Source organism: Acomys minous (genome assembly GCF_964271855.1).
Source record: "Acomys minous genome assembly, chromosome: 17".
Classification (NCBI taxonomy): domain Eukaryota; kingdom Metazoa; phylum Chordata; class Mammalia; order Rodentia; family Muridae; genus Acomys; species Acomys minous.
Window position 1 is genome coordinate 1,749,264 of NC_140500.1, and position 19,431 is coordinate 1,768,694.

A 19,431-nucleotide genomic window follows, 5' to 3' on the forward strand; every position below is an offset into this window, starting at 1 on the left:
TGCATTTTCATTATAAGGCGGTAATATGATAAATAAAATACATTTAAACATAGCTATGCAGTGCTTCAAGAGAAGATGCTTAGCCGTGTGTGTGTGTGTGTGTGTGTGTGTGTGTGTGTGTGTGTGTGTGTCGGGGAGTAACATTGAAGTATATAAGTTCACAAAAAAAAGAGCTTTCTCAGGTGAGTGTGGTGGCCCAGTAGTGACCTCAGCACCTGGGAGTGGAGGCAGGAAGACCAGGAGTTCAGAAGTTCAAGGTCAGTCCTGGCTTATGTAGTGCAGGGATCCAGAACAGCCTGAGATTCATGGAGTCCTGTCTCAATAAACTAAGAAAAGAATTAAAGCCCCTTGTATAAAAGCCTGGGCTACTCAGGCCCCCTTGAGCATAATGCAGCCTAATTTTACAGTGCCAGTATTTATAATATGTAAGAGGTGGGATTCTTTTAGCATTTAAAAGTATTCTGATAAATTTTATGTATTAAGTGTATGAGAAATACCTCACTTTCTGATGCTATTTGTAGAAAAAGAAACAGCCAAGGATTTCTGTCCCTGGCAGTGTTGGCCATATCGAAGCCCAGAATGATATTATATTTTTGACAAATTTTCAAATTACAGTTGGTACTTGAGGACAGTTATTGCAGGGAAGATCAACTATGTGGCTAGAGTTTTAATTCACTGGCTGAGGAGAGAGAGCGTACGCAAGACTACCCTGGGCAATGTGATCAAGAGTTGATGGAGGTTAGGTTGGATTCTAAGAGGAAAAAAAGGCAAATCCTATTAGTAAAATGGCTTTTTAAAAGGGGCTTCCGGGGGCTTTTGTGCTAATACAAAACTCCATAGTAACACAATTAAAGAGGCATAGGTGTTGAAGAGCTGGGAGAAGGCATTACTTGGAGAGGGTGCTGGGAAGGCACTTCTGTTTGTGAAGAAGAGGCAAGGAGATCTGACCCAACTTCCCATTTACACTGTACAGCGAAATGGAGCCTGCTGTTTAATTATAGATTGAAGTTCAGGTTTCTGGGGAGGAGGACGGAGAGACAGAAGGAGCCGTGCACTTCACAGACAATTTGTGATAAATTATTGAACATGCACAGTAAGAAATGGGGGCCTTGGGAAATCGCTCATCTTCATTAAACAAGACTGAAAATATTATATCATTCCGGGAAGGTGGAGAGTTTCAATTGGCGGCGGAATTTGGTTCAGAGGCACGGACATGATTGTCATCATGGCGTTGTGGCTTGCTTTGTAAGTGAGGCGGTCAGCAAGGAGATAAGGAGTCTAGGCTTGTAGGTGCCGGAGGATTGTAGGGATCCCTCCCGCTGTTCGTACACAAGCTCACAGGAACCTGAGACTGGACACAGAGGAGCAGAGTGAATTCACATTTAAGGGTACAGAGACACGCCTGCCTGCTAATCTTAGCCTTCAGCAAGCATTTGAGTGCATGCATGTGGCGACAGTAGAGATGTTTTGCCAAGCAAGGAGCAGAGAGGACCAGACACCTCACTTAAGCCCTGGAGATTCTTGGGCAGGTTTCCCAATGTTGTATCTCTTTGAAATTTTATGCTTCTCTGAATTCTGAACCATGAAGGGGGAACAACAACAACAACAACAACAAAACAGCAAAATTGGGAAAATTATTGTGATTCTCCTGTGAAAATTAAAATTTGGTCATCATAGATATCGCACAGGAACGAAGGCAAGAGCGCAGGGAGCTGGCACGCAGCATAAAGATGAAAGCCAACACTTCCAGGATCAGAACAGGAGGGCTCAGGGGAAGATTGGCTCTGATCTAATCAGCCGGTCTGGCTCCTGCCTGTTGCCATGTGTTTCATTCACGTTCCCGTCTGATGCTAATGGAGCTCATTCTTAAGAGGAAAAAATAAATATTCCTAACTCCACACAGAGCCTGTCAATAGCATTCCCCAAATAACACGGGAACCTGAAGGTGAATGAGTTCTGGTGGGTGTTTTCTGCGTGCGGTTCTGTTATTGTGGCTGGCAGGCCCACGCGTCCATTACAGCTCAGACACCCGTAACCCGAAAAAAAAAAATCTCAAGTTCTAAGTTCCCCAAAGCCTGACACTTTGAATATTGACACAGGTTACAACTGGGGAACCCCTCACCTGACCTAACGTCACAGTTGAAACATGGCAACACTGAGAATATTGTGTAAGGTCACCCTCAGACTTTTTACATAGAGTATATAGTAATATAGGCAGATTTTTGTGTTTATCCCTGAGTCCAATCCCAAATACACCTCTGAGACATTTCTGGTGCCAAGCATTTGAGACAGAGAGACCCATCTGTTTTAAATTCTTTTCAGTCTTCTTCTTTTTTTTTAAGATTTATCTATTTATTATTATGTATACAGTGCTCTGCCTGCATGTACACCCACAGGCCAGGAGAGGGCGCCAGATCACATTACAGATGGTTGTGAGCCACCCTGTGGTTGCTGGGAATTGAACTCAGGACCTCTGGAGAAGCAGGCAGTGCCCTTAACCTCTGAGCCATCTCTGCAGCCCTGTTCAGTCTCCTTCACTAGCACTTCCCAGCATTTTCACAGTGTTTGGACGTGACACTCCCTGGTGGTAAAGCCCGAAGCCTGTGCTGGGAACAGTGCGTGTGCGTCTACTCACCATACGCCGCCGCCGACTGCTTTTTACATGTCCGCACCCTGCAGGTTTAGCTGCCATTGTCATTACACCACCCACCTCAGCCTGCATTCCTGCTGCCAGGCGGCCCTTGGTGCTCTCTGCACTGACTACACATGTACTAGATGCACACACACACACACCAGACACATGCACACACACACATGTCACACACACCGCACACATGCACACACACACACACACCAGACACATGTACACACACATGTCACACACACCGCACACATGCACACACACACACCACACACCACACACCACACACCACACACACACACCACACATACTACACATGCCACACACGTGCCACATACACACACACATGCACACACACACCACACCACATACACATGCACACACACCACACAACACACACCACACACACTACACACACACTACACACACCACACACATGCACACACACACCACACACACACCACACACACCACACACACCACACACACACATGCACACACACACCACACACACTACCCACACCACACACACACACCACAAACCACACGCACACATACTACACACTCTCACACATACAAGCACATGCACACACACACACCACACACTACACACACACCACACACCACACACACACTACACACACCACACTCACACACACTACACACTCCCCCCCCACACCACATACACCACACACACACACTACACGCCGCATGCACACACACCACACACTCCCCCCCCCCCCCCCCGCACACCCACACCCACACACCACACATGCCACACACATACCACACATGCCACACACACACCACACATACCAAACACACACACCACACACACGCACAGACATATACACATACACATACACACACACCACCCCTGCCACACCGTCTTCTGCCCTCGGAGAGGAGCGCATGGTGGCGCCTCTCCTGGCCCTGGTTCCTGTTCCTCAGCTTAGGCTCGTCTTTGCTTGTTGTCTGACTCTCAGCTTGCAGAGCCAGCCAGGCTGCTTCCTGGATCCTGCAGCCCAATGGACCCTTTCCTTTTTCTGGCGGCAGCTCCTCCTTGTGACATGTGTGGTCTTGTGTGCTATTTAATACCCTCTTCTGACTCCAGCACATTCTAAAGTCTTTGAGGCAGTCAAGGCCCCTCGGGTTGGCATGGGGCCTGCTAAGGAAGATGAACACGATGCCACCAACTAACAGAGTCACAGAAAATGACAGCCGTAGCCAAGCAGTTGCTAGGGAGTGTGAGATGTCAGACAGCTCAGAAGGGGTACATAGTAGGCACCTAACCATGTGTGCCTTGTGGCTTGGGCTGGAGAGGAGCCGCTTAGCATCGGTGCTAACACTCTCACACCCTCTCTGAAGTCCTGCCAATGGGATTCGACATCATGATGGGGTGGTTGAGGTCTTACTCCATAGCCCAAGCTGGTCTTGAACTCGTGACCTTCTTGCCTCGGCCTCCCAGTGCTGGGATGACAGGCAGGAGCCAGCAGGCCACTAGTGTATTCTTCTTATGTCTCAGTGCAGTCAGCTGGTCTAGTTGTCTGCTCTTTCCAGGTTGGTTCAGAGCAAGAAGCAGGGTTCCAAGACACTTTGCAGACACTGGTTGTGCTTGCCTAGCTTGTGACTGCTGTACCCGACCTTGCTGTACTCAGAGTCAGCTTGCAAGCCTCCCAGTTGGCCATGTCGTTTGTCCGGGGATGAGCATCCCTCTAGGCTTACCCCAGGGCTCTGTGGCAGGCTAGGTGGGCCGTCTCCTTAACCTACAGGGATTCATGCTGAGTTGAACGCTCCAAGACAGCAGGTGGCCGCTGAGCCCCATACAGTCAGCCTGAATCTGGTGCACGCAGTCGCTGCCTGCCTCCCGGAGTCAAGCAGCCTCTGCAATGTGCCTCTCAAGCCCCTGGTAGATGAGTCAGTTAGTGAAGTCTGCATGTGGCCCAAGTAGCCATGTCAGATCACAGCTTTCTGCTCTGGGCTGCCCTTGCGGTTCTTGGTCTGTGTCCAGGTTTCTCATGGTAGAGGATGGATTTGAAGATTTCCCCCTGTGTGACCTGGTATGCGTTCATATATACACACATTAGACATACTAAGGTACTTGATACAGTTAAATAGAGATGCTGTGTAGGTAAAATTTCAAGTGGAAGATAGTTTCTGTTAGCCATACAGGAAGTGCTGTGCTGGAGTTAAGAGTTCCACCCTTAGCTGGCTGTGTTGGCACACACCTTTAATCCCAGCACTTTGAGGGCAGAGGCAGGCGCATCACTGTGAGTTCGAGGCCAGCCTGGTCTACAAAGCGAGTTCAGGACAGCCAGGGTTACAGAGGAACCCTGTCTCAAAAAACCAACCAAAGAAACAAAAAAGAGTTCCTCCACCCTTCTCCAAAACCATACCTTCTCACTGGTGTTAACACATGAGCTAATAAACTAGGGACTCAGCTGCACCTCAGAAGTCAGATGCTGCTTTCCACTCTGCCACCACTGCCTCATGTGACTGCACAGTGTGCTGGTAACACGGTTTGTTAGTGGTTCAAATCCCTGGGCGTGATTTTCTGCTCACGTTGGCTGATTCTGCAGTGCACATGAACCTCGGGTCTTCTCCGATGCGGGTGACGATGTTTCCTGTGTCTGAGAAATGAGCCTTACTAGTCTCCGGGGTAAACACCTCCTGGCCCAGATCTTCCTGGGATATTGTGTTGGTGAGTTTTTGTCAAGTCCACACAAGCCAGAGTCATCTGAGAGAAGGGAGCCTCCATTACCAAAACGCGCCCCGTAAGTTTGGTCCTAAGGGAGCCGTTTTTTCTTGAGAGATGATTGGTGTGGGAGGCCCAGCCTGGTGGGTGAGACGCCACCCTGGCCCCGGGTGGGTGAGAAAGTGAGCTGAGCAAGCCAGGGAGCAGTGTCCCAAGGCCTCTGCTTCAGCTCCTGCCTTCAGGTCCCTGCCTGCCTTCTCAGCCTCCTTTTGGAACAGAAAGCAAACTAGAACAGAAATATTTTTCAAAACTATGTCCCTGTTTCTCTTTTACAGTTTTATATCTTGGATTAAAAAAACTAAGCAAAGAGGACTACACACACATCTTGTGGAGTGAAATAACATCAGTGCTTGTAAACTCCTCCCCTCCCCCTCCCCCTCCCTCCTCTCCCTCCTTCCTCCCTCTCCCCCTCCCTCCTCCTCATCCCCCCTCCCCTGCTCTCCACACCCCCCACACCCCCCCACCCCCCCACCCCCCCCACCCCCCCACCCCCCCCACCCCACCCCCCACCCCCCCACCCCACCCCCACCGCCCCGCCATGCCCCTGCAGCCTTCCTGCTCACTCACACTGGCTCTATGTTCTTTATCAGGGCTCGCTGATTTTTGACTTTTGCTGCTTTTGTTTTGCCGTTCCTCTCTTCTTCCCTCTATATAAAAATATTGTTTGTTTTCTGAGGCGGTTAGAGAGGGTTGCATAATTCATGCTCCTTCACACATCAATAATTCAGTTGTGTATTTCCTAACTCTGGGAGCATTATTCATGGTCTCGGTTTCATCTCTTTTAGTCCTGAACACTGTCTTTCTGTCACATAATGTATAAATTTCAACATGATTTGGAGTTTATATTAAAATTTATATAGTATAAAGTTTTGAATATATTTGAATGCAACTTATAAATGTTATATAAATATATACTATATACAGCACGACACAAATACTTCTCAGAGGGATGGTATGTTAAAATTTATGCCTTGAAAAATGAAAATAATATGTATTGTATTGAAATAAATAATATATTTTAAATGCATAAAATGTAATATCAATATAGGTATATATACTTATACTAGATCTATACGTTTATGATTTTATATTAAAAATTATAAGTAGCAACATAATTAGGAATCATGATAAATAAAAATAAAATGTAACACAGGCATAAGGTTTTAATGTACATATATACACTACAATTTAAAGTATGTATTTGTGTTTAATAACATGTTACATTCTTATGGGTGCGTCTCACCTTGAGTTGGTCTGTTTTTCTCATGTGTGTGATTAGGTTATATACCCTTGCTGGAATCAGGCTGCATGGCGTCTTCGTGAGGAAAGATCATTTTAATTCTGATTTCCCAGGAGACATGATATGCTATCTTAACACATCTCCGTGGTGTCTTCACTCTTTTATTTTCCTGGAAATTGAGTCACGGGGATACCTTGCGTGTGAAATAGCTCACATGTCCTGGCGTTACCGTGTGTTGTTCTCTCGTTGACTTTCCTTTCATGGGGCTGGGGGCTGAGGCCAGGGCCTTGGCCTTGCTGGACACCGACTTATACTCCCAGCTCCACGGATGTCTCTGGTTTCCCGCTCTGTCCACACACACTGACTGCTTTTCAGCAGAGCAGAGTCCTCCCCTTGTTTGCTCATTTGTCTGCTGTTTGTGTTTATGCACTCGTGCCCTTTGCCACCCCTGTGTCATCCCTGTGGATTTGTCGTTTCCTGTGTTTTTAGTGGTTTATAATATGTTATGCTTCTTGTTTACTCTAGAGTGGAGTTTTCTCATATTTGTTCACTGGAGCCCCTTTTCTTTATATATGTTTTTTTCCTTTTGGTTAACATTTTTGAGTGCTTTTGTGCTGACATGAGAATACAATCCCTGCTGCTCTCGAGGCTCCCAAGCCTCAGCCTTAGTCAGACCCTCTTCTAGGGAGCCAGTGCTTGTCTGAGGTGGGACAGTGGGCCATAGGGCATTGGCAGACCCATGACACCACACACACACACACACACACACCCTCTCTCTCTCTCTCTCTCTCTCTCTCTCTCTCTCTCTCTCTCTCTGTCTCTCTCTCTGTGTCTCTGTCCGTCTCTCTGTCTGTCTCTCTCTGTCTGTCTCTGTCTCTCTGTTTGTCTGTCTCTCTCTCTGTGTGTGTCTGTCTGTCTCTCTCTCTGTCTGTCTCTGTCTCTCTCTCTCTAGCAGTCAGGAGTCCCCCTCATTGCTATAAGTATTGATGTCTCTGCTTTTGTTTTCCTTCCACTCCGTAAATGCTCTGTGGCCCATCACTACCCAAAGATGAGCACAGCGCCTGACACTCAAGGTTTGAGGGTTTATTGAGACCCAAACCCAGGGCATTGCAGTCTAGCCAAGCACTGTGCCCATGAGCTATGCCCACAGCCCTTAAAGTATGCTTAATAGGTTGATAACTGAACAAACTTCCATGCTGAGAACTGATCCTCTGTGGAGGAAAATTAGAACTAAGGTTAAGTATGAAAATTCTGCCCTTTTGCTTTTCCTTCTCTGGTTCTATAAATGCACTGTGGAACATGTGTGGTGGGCAGGAGTGGTCAGAGGTGCTTGGAACATGTGTGGCGGGCAGGGGTGGTCAGAGGTGCTTGGAACATGTGTGGCGGGCAGGGGTGGTCAGACGTGCTTGGCCCAGAGGTTGCCGTCCATATGCTTTCTGCTCTGTTGTTCCCAAAATCAAATGCACTTCCACAAGATACTGTGACAATAATCTCCCAAGGTTTACACTTTCCATTGTGTTGTGCTTTCTAGGTGGCTGGCATTGTGGGCAGAGCTGACGTGTTAGCGTGTCTCCTGTTCCTGTTGGCCTTTCTTTCCTACCATAGGTGAGTGGGGCTAAGAAAACCCTTTTGGGATTTTGGTCGCCTACTACCATATGTACACTAAACCCCTGCTGGACTAGAGAGAGGCTCTGGGCTGTAACATGCTCAGTGGGCATCAGGGATAAAAGCCTCCTTTTTACCCAGTGTCAGACTGTTAGCTTACAACCCCATTCTGAAGTATTTAATATCCTGTGCATGCATGTGTGCATGTGCATGCATGTGCGTGTGTGTGCGTGTGCGCATGTGTTACATTGCATGTGTGTACATGTGTGTGTGCACGTGTGTGTGAATGTGTGTGTGCATGTGCGTGTGTGTGATCTCCATTCCCAGGATTACCGACAAGGTGTGCACACCTTTGTTCTTTTTAATGTGTGCTAGGGATTGAACTCAGGCCTCACGCCTGTGCAGCAGGCGCCTCACCCACCGAGCACCTCCCTGAGCCCATCAGCTTTGAAAGGCCTCCACTGCACTCTGGGAAGCCGAGCTCTTGCTTCTTTGACTTGTTGATCCTGGCTGAGAACGGAACTTCAGCTATGAACAAAAATAGACAGAGAGCCGCGCTTGCTGTGCTCTCTGTCCTGTTGGCCTTTGGTTTGTTTAATTTATCCTCATCTTGTTCCTGTTTAGCCTGTTCTATTATTCTTACAGCAGCCGCTCACAGTTATAAAAAGCTTGACTGGGCAGTGTCGCTGCTTAGGTGTAATTTTTCACTTTAGTCCTTTTGTCAAAATGCAGGAGACCTCTATCTGTTACACTGTGAAGGCATTTCTAACTGATTGTGACATGTTCACATAGAGAGAAGTATGAGTCAGAAAAATGTGAGTTGGGACAGAGAGCTCAGAGTGTCTCCCCGAAGAAGGCAGCCTGACTATACCTCCTGAGTTCATGGAGAGATGCTGGCTGAGGACTTGTAAGCTCCGCCTTTGGTCAGTCTTCTGACCCACAACTTACAAAACCCACTCATTCACTCGCTCGCTCACTCACTCACTCACTCACACACACAGTCACTCACTCACACACTCACGCACTCACCCACTCACTCACTCACTCACTCACTCACACACACAGTCATTCACTCACCCACTCACTCACTCACTCACTCACTCACTCACTCACACACTCACTCACTCACTCACTCACTCACCCACTCACTCACTCACACACTCACTCACACACACAGTCATTCACTCACACACTCACTCACTCACTCACTCACACACTCACTCACTCACTCACTCACTCACACACTCACTCACACACACAGTCATTCACTCACACACTCACTCACTCACTCACTCACTCATACACTCACTCATACACTCACTCACTCACTCATCCACTCACTCACTCACTCACCCACTCACTCACTCACTCACTCATACACTCACTCACTCACTCACTCATCCACTCACTCACTCACTCACTCACTCACTCACTCATACACTCACTCACTCACTCACTCACTCACACACTCACTCACTCACTCACTCATACACTCACTCACTCACTCACTCACACACTCACTCACACACACAGTCATTCACTCACACACTCACTCACTCACTCACTCACTCATACACTCACTCATACACTCACTCACTCACTCATCCACTCACTCACTCACTCACCCACTCACTCACTCACTCACTCATACACTCACTCACTCACTCACTCATCCACTCACTCACTCACTCACTCACTCACTCACTCATACACTCACTCACTCACTCACTCATACACTCACTCATACACTCACTCACTCACTCACTCACTCACACACTCACTCACTCACTCACTCACACACTCACTCACTCATCCACTCACTCACTCACTCATCCACTCACTCACTCACTCACTCACCCACTCACTCACACACTCACTCACTCACTCACTCACTCACTCACTCACTCATACACTCACTCACTCACTCACTCACTCACTCATCCACTCACTCACTCACTCACCCACTCACTCACTCACTCATACACTCACTCACTCACTCACTCACTCACTCATCCACTCACTCACTCACTCACCCACTCACTCACTCACTCACACACTCACTCACTCACACACTCACTCACTCACACACTCACTCACTCACTCACTCATCCACTCACTCACTCACTCACACACTCACTCACTCACTCACTCACTCACTCATCCACTCACTCAGTCACTCACACACTCACTCACTCACTCACACACTCACTCACTCACTCACTCATACACTCACTCATACACTCACTCACTCACTCATCCACTCACTCACTCACTCACTCACACACTCACTCACTCACTCACTCACACACTCACTCACTCACTCACTCATCCACTCACTCACTCACTCACACACTCACTCACTCACTCACTCACTCATACACTCACTCATACACTCACTCACTCACTCACTCACACACTCACTCACTCACTCACTCACTCACACACTCACTCACTCACTCACTCACTCACACACTCACTCACACACTCACTCACTCACTCACTCACTCATACACTCACTCACTCACTCACTCACTCACTCACTCACACACTCACTCACTCACACACTCACTCACTCACTCACTCACACACTCACTCACTCACTCACTCACACACTCACTCACTCACTCACTCACTCACTCATTCATACACTCACTCATACACTCACTCACTCACTCACTCACTCACACACTCACTCACTCACACACTCACTCACTCACTCACACACTCACTCACTCACTCACTCACACACTCACTCACTCACTCACACACTCACTCACTCACTCACTCATACACTCACTCATACACTCACCCACTCACTCACTCACTCACACACTCACTCACTCACACACTCACTCACTCACTCACACACTCACTCACTGACACACTCACTCACTCACTCACACACTCACCCACTCACTCACTCACACACTCACCCACTCACTCACTCACACACTCACTCACTCACTCACACACTCACTCACTCACACACTGACCCACTCACTCACTCACACACTCACTCACTCACTCACTCACTCACTCACACACTGACCCGCTCACTCACTCACTCACTCACACACTCACTCACTCACACACTGACCCACTCACTCACTCACACACTCACTCACTCACTCACTCACACACTGACCCGCTCACTCACTCACTCACTCACTCACACACTCACTCACTCACTCACTCACACACTCACTCACTCACACACTGACCCACTCACTCACTCACACACTCACTCACTCACTCACTCACACACTGACCCGCTCACTCACTCACTCACTCACACACTCACTCACTCACTCACACACTCACACACTCACTCACACACTCACACACTCACACACTCACTCACTCACTCACACACTCACACACTCACTCACTCACACACTCACTCACTCACTCACTCACACACTCACTCGCTGCTCGCTCACTCACTCACTCATTCGCTCACACACTCACTCACTCACTCACTTTTAAGAGCCCCGTTTCTAAACCTGCAGTACTTACTTGCAGCAACTTCCCTCTTCTTCTACATAGCAGTTGCTTTGACATACGTGTGCCCCAAATATCTGCGCAAACAGGCTAAAGGAAGAATTCTTTATTTTGGCTCAAAGTTTTAGTCATGGTTGGTTGGTCCCATGCATCTAGACAGAAAGTAAGAGTGTGCAACAGTGACTATTTAACCCGGTGGCCCACAGGACAGAGCGGAGCACAGCAGTCCAGAGCATGAGGTGGGCTCCAAGGACGCGACCTCAGTGCCCACTTTCTCCACGTGAGCCCCGCCTTTCTCAGTTGCCCCACTTTCCAGTACCCACTCAACTTTGAATCCATCAATGTGCTAAGGTGCTCACTAAGCCAGAGCCCTTGTGCTGTCAGCCATCTCAGCTGTCACACCGGAGAAGTGCCACGTGCCCCCGGACAGGTGCCCGGTAGTACATAGGGCAACCCTTACAACAAAGAGCTATCTGGCAGGGAAATGCCAGTATAGCCGAGGCTAGAGTGCAGTCCAAGGAGGCCATGCGTCCCGAGTGAGATGCGCGAAACCCCAGGAGGTGTTGCTGGAGAGGGTGGAGCCAGATTGGTGCAGGGCTCATCTTCACGCCCAAGCTTTGACACCGCCCACTGCACACACACCTGTGCAGACACTGTTGTTATGAAGTCTCAAACCTGGAGCTCGGATCCAGTGTTCCCTCTTTTCTCTGCTATTGGGCCAGAATCAATCTATAGATGTAATTAAAATTTTTCTGCTTGGTTGATATATCTAAGTGTGCCCCCCCCACCCCCCCTCCCCCCCACCCCCGTGTGGGATGTGAGCCAGATCGTCGCAGGTTGGTTGAGTGCGCCCTCCTCACCTTTGGAAACTTAAATTCTAGCCCAACCCTATGGAAATATGCTTATGTCCCGTCGATGTTGAATGTAATTCTAATTGTTCCAAGATGCATTCCATAGGAGGAGCTGTCACAATGTAGACAGACTACTGTCCCTCGCTTCAAGGGAGAGGGAGCTCGGGCTGGGCTCTTATATGAGAAAATAATGACGTTTCCTGGGGCCAGTTCTGTTTTATAATCTGAAAAATGACAGTGAAACATCTGTAGGAAATTATGGTTAAGAAAATAAAAATAAAAATTACCAGGCTTGAAAGGCAAAGGCTCAGTAGTTGAGGCGAAGGCTCAGTGGTTAAGAGCCTGTGCTTCTTCTGCAGAGGACCCGACTTGGTGCCCAGCGCACATACTGGGCAGCTCTTGACTCCCTGTACCTCCTGCCTCAGGGAATCTGACAGCCTCTGTGGCCGCCAAACACAACTGTGTTCACACGTGTACAAAACCACACACAGACACACACACACAAGTAATTTTAAAAGTTACCCAAAATATGTACATTGAAAATAAATTCGAATAAACAGATTATCCAAAAGAGAAGAAAAATCTTCCACCATTGAGAGAAAGGCGATTTACACCTCTCTCTCTCTCTCTCTCTCTCTCATGGAAGCGTGTAAAAACATGCCAATCTGGTCATGGTGACGGGTGTGACATTTGTCACTCACCTAGTCCTTGCTGTCATGCTGTTCTTCCATTTCTGTGGCACAGGATCCTGTCTTCTGACCGTACCAGGGAGTCTGGCTTCTCGTCCACGCATGTTTGTTACTAATGTGTGTTATTTGCTTGAAACATAGTCATGTGACTGTCTCCTCTACTAAGTCTATCCTTATGTTAGTGTTCTCAATGACTTCTTAGCATTCATTCATTACAGACCATATTGTATCATAATTTGCATACTGTAATTTAAATTCCAAGCTGATATTTTTGGACTCTTTTTATCCCCCATTCAAACAACATTTTTAAAAAAGATTTATTTACTTTTTAATGTGTAAGTGCATGAATCTCTGAGTATCTATGCACACGTTGGTGTGCGTTCCCAAGGAGACTTGCACAAAGCATAGGATCTCCTGGAGTTGCAGCTAACAGTGGGTTCTGGGCTGTCTGACAGAGCAGCAAGAGCTCTCAACCCCCTGAGCCATCTCACCAGCCTCACTGTCTTAACATTCTAAATAGTTGTGTGGTGAATGCTCTTGGAGAAATCTCTGTTCACTGCCCTGTTGTACACGAGATACTTCTCTAAAAGAGACCGCTCTGCAGCAGCCCACGTACTGATAAGGAAATTCCCGACGTGCTTTGCAGGAGTCTGGATCAGAGCTGTGCAGGGCAGTGCTTCCCCCCGACGGCGTCTCCCTTCTTCCTGCTCCTCAGTTTGTTCCTGGGGACCTGTGCGATGCTGGTGAAGGAGACAGGTGTCACCGTGTTTGGGGTGTGCTTGGTTTATGACCTCTTCTCGCCTTCCCACAAGCAGGACAAGTTGTAAGTCATATCAGTTTTCTTTTTATGATAAAACCTGACATAGGTAATGCCTGGCCCGTGGTTTCTGAGAGTGTTTCATGGCTGGGATCGAAAGCAGCTCTGTTAGCTGCCGGTCTCCAAATTGTAGGAGCAGAGGGAATCTTGATTCACAAAGAAAAATCATATGATGAATGGTAAAGTGTCGAGGGCTTGTTTTGTTTCCAAGTTCTGATGGCTGTGTCCCACGAGTGAGCCCCATGAGCCTGAAGCCTGTCGCCCGCTCTAGTCCTCTGAGAGCAGGATGCGATTGCTTGGAGCCAGCCTGGGCCATTCGTGTGCACTCACTCACAGGCCACGTAATCTTCCAGTCAGAGGGAAAGTTTACTGGGTACTCAGTTTTCCTCTTAAACTGTGAAGGTGCCTTTGTTTTGCTGTGTGGACTGTGGTGCTAAGAGTGACCTGGGAATTTCAGAGATTCAGGCATGTAGAATTTTCTTCCCTGATCCAACCCACAGTTCTTTACAGTCTTACAATGTGAGAGAAATGGCGGACACCGATGAGGTTGTGGATCCAGGGCTGCACTGCTGGTGGGAATGAAATTAATCTGGCCACTGTGAAAATCATTATTGAGATTGATTTTAAAAAAAAGAAGAAGAAGAAGAAAGAAAGAAAGTAGATCAATCAAATGGCCCAGCTATAGTGTTTCTAGATATTTACCCGAAGGAACTCCAAGTCAGCATTCCTCAGAGGCGTGCATGTGGATCTGAGCTGCAGCACTAGTTACAGCAGCAGGCATGGAATCAGCCTCGGTGTCCATCAGCAGAGGACTCTATAAAGTAAACATAGCATTTGTATACAAGGGGATTCAGCCATAAAGAAGAAAGAAATCGTGTCCTTTGTAGGAACACAGGTGTAGCTGAGATGATCATACGTGGTGAATTACGTCAGGAAGGCAGTTGTCACATACTTTCCTCCATTTGTGGTTTACACAGTTGCATATAGATGCATGTATGCATAGAAGATGTGAAGGTGGAGGGGAGTGAGGGGTGAACGGAGAGGGGAGGAAAGGCCAGAGGGTGGGGGGATAGGCTCAAAATACACCATATACTTACATGTAAATATCCCATGAAGCCTTGCAGCGTGCACAGTGAATACATTCCAGTAAAAACTGATAATGCAATTATGCATTTGAAAATAGGGAGTTGTAAATAGTAGAAATGGGGGGGGGTGTTGCAGACTTGAGGGCACATCCTTTCAGGGATCCCAGCTCAGGGGTCAGGGGTGGCTGCTTCTTACTGTAAGCCTTGTCATTTTGTGTGACTTGTTTTTCCCTTCCCCAATTCTGTGAACTAGGAGCAATGGGGTGATCTGTCAGCACAGTCCAGGGCAGCCAGGGAGCCCCCAGTCCTCCTCTCAGCAATCCCACCCCCACCGTGAGAGCAGAAAGCAGCGCTTCCCACACAGAGGCGGCCATTCACCACTCCCACGGGAGCCCAGGAGCAGTGGATTCTCCGTATCCCCACGAGCAGTGTGGTCACTGGTGAGGTACGGAGCTGGGGTCTCCACTATGTTCCCTTCTTGTGCCCTTGCAATGCCTGGTGCTGCAGCCCGAGGTGTCTGCAGAGCTAAGTGTTGAGTCAGCTCTTTGGAACAACCTTGCTTCCCTCAAGGGTCTTGGCCGTGGGTTGGGGACTTTCAAGGTGGGCGGGGCAGTTAGTGTGGAGTGACTGTGAGCATCTTGAGGGTGGAAACTTGCTCTGTGTTGCTGGCAGTTGGACTCAAGTTCTTAATGCAGTCTTTGCCTAATGGTTGTTTAAATGTATGTGAGATAAATACGTAAATGGGGCATAAGAATAAATTGGAATCAACCACAGGAGGAAAAGAAATTTCAAAACTGGCAATGACATAATAGGAAGGAAAGATGTTCAATAGAATACTGTTAGGGGTTTTTGCATTTTTATTTTGCATTTCGTCTGTGGGGTGCCGGCTGTATGTATGCAGATGTGGTCTGGCCTCGCTGGGCATTGAGTGAGATGAAATAAACGCTCGGCATCTCAAGAGCCAAGTTTGCTGTGTGCTAGCTAATGCCCAGGGTTTTTGATGCAATTTGTTCACATTTGTATAATTTGACCTTTAATGATGGCTGGCTTTAATATCTGGCTTGTAAGATTCCTAAAGAATTAGTCAACTGTTATTCCAATCTGCCGTCAGCTCCTAAACACCAAGGAAGCAGGCTCACTGCAAAGCAGAAACGAGCGCGTTACTGGTCATCCACCTACTGTTCACTGGGTAGCGGGGAGACTTACACACCCTATGGTCCCTCATGTCCATCACAGTGTCTATTGAGGGTCGACGTTGTCATTCCCGTGACTGGAAGACACTCGGATTCTTGACAGTCACAAGCCTTGCCCATGCTCAGAGTTAGCGTGTATTGGAGGCGGGGCTGAAACTGTGTGTGTCACTCAGACTTGGGCTTTACCACACTCAGGCTTTGAGCCCAGAGTCCTGGTGAGCACTTGGTGAGCCACCGTGGCGGGCTCCACTTGCACTAGCTTTTGAGTCATTTGGGCTCTGACTTCTCTGCGTGTGGAGCGATTTGTGCAGTCCTCATGAGGCCTGGGTGCTCCTGCAGGCCACATTCTGTTTTCCCACCCAGGACACCGGTGTTCTGGAAGTAGGCCACATCCTTACCTGCTAAGTGTGTTTGTGCTCAAGGATCATTTTTACTTCCTGGGGAAGGAAGGCTGCGATGTGTCGTGTATTTGAGCATAAACTTAGTATTATTAAAATTGGTTTAGAAGACTCTGCATATACTTTTGTCAGCTGTGTTTGGATAAAGCCACTGCGCTCAGGCAAGCGCCGGCACCCTGGTTCTTAAGGTCTCTGGCTCTGCAGACAGAACTAAACCATAGTCCTTTGCTTGCTCTCCGTTAGCTTAAAAGTAGCATTAGCAGCTTGTCTGTCGGGACCAAAGACGTTCACACCGGACATCAGCAACAAAGAACATGACGCCTGGCTTGTCTGTTGGGACCAAAGGCGTTCACACCGGACATCAACAACAAAGAACGTGACGCCTGGCACCCGGAGTTCTTCTGCTACCCATCAGACCTGCACCCTAATTCTTGTCCTACTAGTTAGCCTCAGCCGTCAACTTGATACAGCCTAGAGTCAGCTTAAGATGGGAGATTGGTTGAGGAATTGCTCAGATCAGACTGGCCTGTAGGTGTGTGGGGCGGGGGTGGGGGAGGTGGGGCTGTCTTAAATATTAACTGATGTAGGAAGAGCCAGCCCAGTGTGAGTGGGCCACTGCCTACCACCTGGTCCTGGCCCCAGATAAGAGAGGTGGCTGAGCACAGCCTTTGAGGGAGCCGGGGTTCAGTTCTTAAGAGAGTCTGCTCTAAGTTCTTGCCCCGACTTGAAGTATAACCTAAGTAAACCGTTTCTCCTCCCGAGTTGCTTTTGGTTAGACTGTTTCACTGCAGCAACCAGAGGAGCCCAGCACAGTTCTGTGTTGTGAATGCCGCCTCATGGCTGTGTGGGTCTCTGAACACCAGGGCACAGCGTGATTGGTGACCCTGTCATAGGCAGCAGGGAGGGAGCTTGTGTGGGAGTTTTCTGTTCGGGTTTAACTCCTAATATTTATATCTCAAGCTCTGGTACAAGGCTGGCAAACATTGAACCAAGAATTGTCATATAGAGTGTTGTTTTCAGAAGCTTCCCAACTCAGGGGAAAATGCAAACACGGAAGGCAAGCCTGTGGCAAGGCATCGATTGAGCAGCTTCTCTTTGCCATTGTCCCGAGGGTAGAAAACACAGTTGGAATGGAGAGGTGAGCGTCGCACCCTGGGGTAAGGCCACAGCTCGCCGGCAGAACTACTTACTGATCACTGTATGTGAAATGCTCTGCGTGTCAGCAAACCTCCGCTGCCGTGAAGACATCACGTACATGCATGCGTGCACACCCACAGGCATGTGCACACGTGAGTGCACGTGCACTGAGGCGTACCTCAGACAGTGCTAAATGAAGTCACATCCTTGTTTTTGATGTGTAGGCTCAGTTGGTTCCATAGACGGGCCACAGCGGCCACGGTGAGTGCCGAACACGGCGGTTTGTTGTGCACGTCCTCTGCACACACCCCTTTCCCCTGGCACCCAGTGGAGACGTCCTTCCTCATGATCCACCTGCTGCTCTCGTGCCCGCTAGGCTTTATTTTTAGTGTTGAGAACATGGAATTAAGCCTGACGCAGTGGCGCACGCCTTTAATCCCAGCTCTTGGGAAGCAGAGGCAAGCAGATCTCTGTGAGTTCAAGGCCAGCCTGGTCTACAAAGTGAGTCCAGGATAGCTAGGGCTACACAGAGAAACCCTGTCTCAAAAAGACAAAAAACAAACAAGAAAGAAAGAAGCAAGACAACATGAAATTAATAACAGTGACCAAATCAATGAGCATAATCGAAACTATTTACATTAAAATGTGTGTTTATTTTATTTATTTTGTGTGGGGGGGCAGTGTGCCACTGAGTATACCCAGCAGAGGACAACTTGTGGGTCTCTGTTCCCTCCACCACCATGTGGGTCTTGTGGTTTGACCTCGAGTCCTCAGGTGTGGTGACAGGTGCCATGTGCTACGCCATTTTCGTGGGCCCTCAGCTTTAGACCTGTTCAGGTCTAGGCTGCTGTCACTTGGGCTTAGCATTATGTGACTCCCTTTTCTGACCTTAGTTCTGCAGGTGCCCAAGTGTCCTCATGGCTTCTTGATTTCATGTTGGTGTACTGGGGTACTTGGATTTTTGTTCTTTGCCCTGTACTTTTTGGTGATTGGGCCTTAGAGGAGCTGGGAAACTCTACAGTTCTGGAAGGGGAAGTGGGCTGTTATTGCAGGCATGTGTCCTTCTATGGAGAAGGATGTGAATTTTTTGGTGGGGGGAAGGTTCACTGAGTAGTGGTGTTTGCCTTAGGAATGAAGGAAGTGCAGAAAATTTTATATCTTTATTTACATTTTTGTTGTTTCTTGAGATAGAGTCTTCTTTTATAGTGAAGGCTTCTTGAGAGTCATGACATAGCCCAGGCTGCCCCTGAACTTGAGAAGTCAGGTTACTCTGACCTATGCCTCCCATCCAGAGCCACATCCTGTTTGACAGAAGAGAAATGCTTGTAAACTGTTCAGCATCAAAGGGTTTCTCCTTCCTTGCTGGGGAATGATTTGCTGTAAACATGCTTTTGGGGTGAGAGTTCATTGGGACGAGAGCTTGTTCCTAGTCACCTCAAATGAAGGAAGGACTCCTTTCCGGCCTCGTGTGCACGGTGCTCGCAAAGACACTCCTGCCTCAGCCCCTTGAATGCTGTGAT

At 48.2% G+C, this 19,431-nt stretch overlaps 1 protein-coding gene across 2 annotated transcripts in view; it reads left to right on the forward strand.

Moving 5' to 3' along the window:
• Positions 1–19,431, forward strand: part of TMTC1 (transmembrane O-mannosyltransferase targeting cadherins 1) — a 188,317-nt gene that overhangs the window by 19,948 nt on the left and 148,938 nt on the right. For both annotated transcript variants that reach the window (XM_084764863.1, XM_084764862.1), the window contains exons 3-5: positions 8,167–8,240; positions 13,928–14,104; positions 15,437–15,628. In XM_084764863.1, coding sequence (XP_084620989.1) covers positions 8,167–8,240; positions 13,928–14,104; positions 15,437–15,628 — 443 coding nt within the window. The remainder of the gene's footprint in view (positions 1–8,166; positions 8,241–13,927; positions 14,105–15,436; positions 15,629–19,431) is intronic.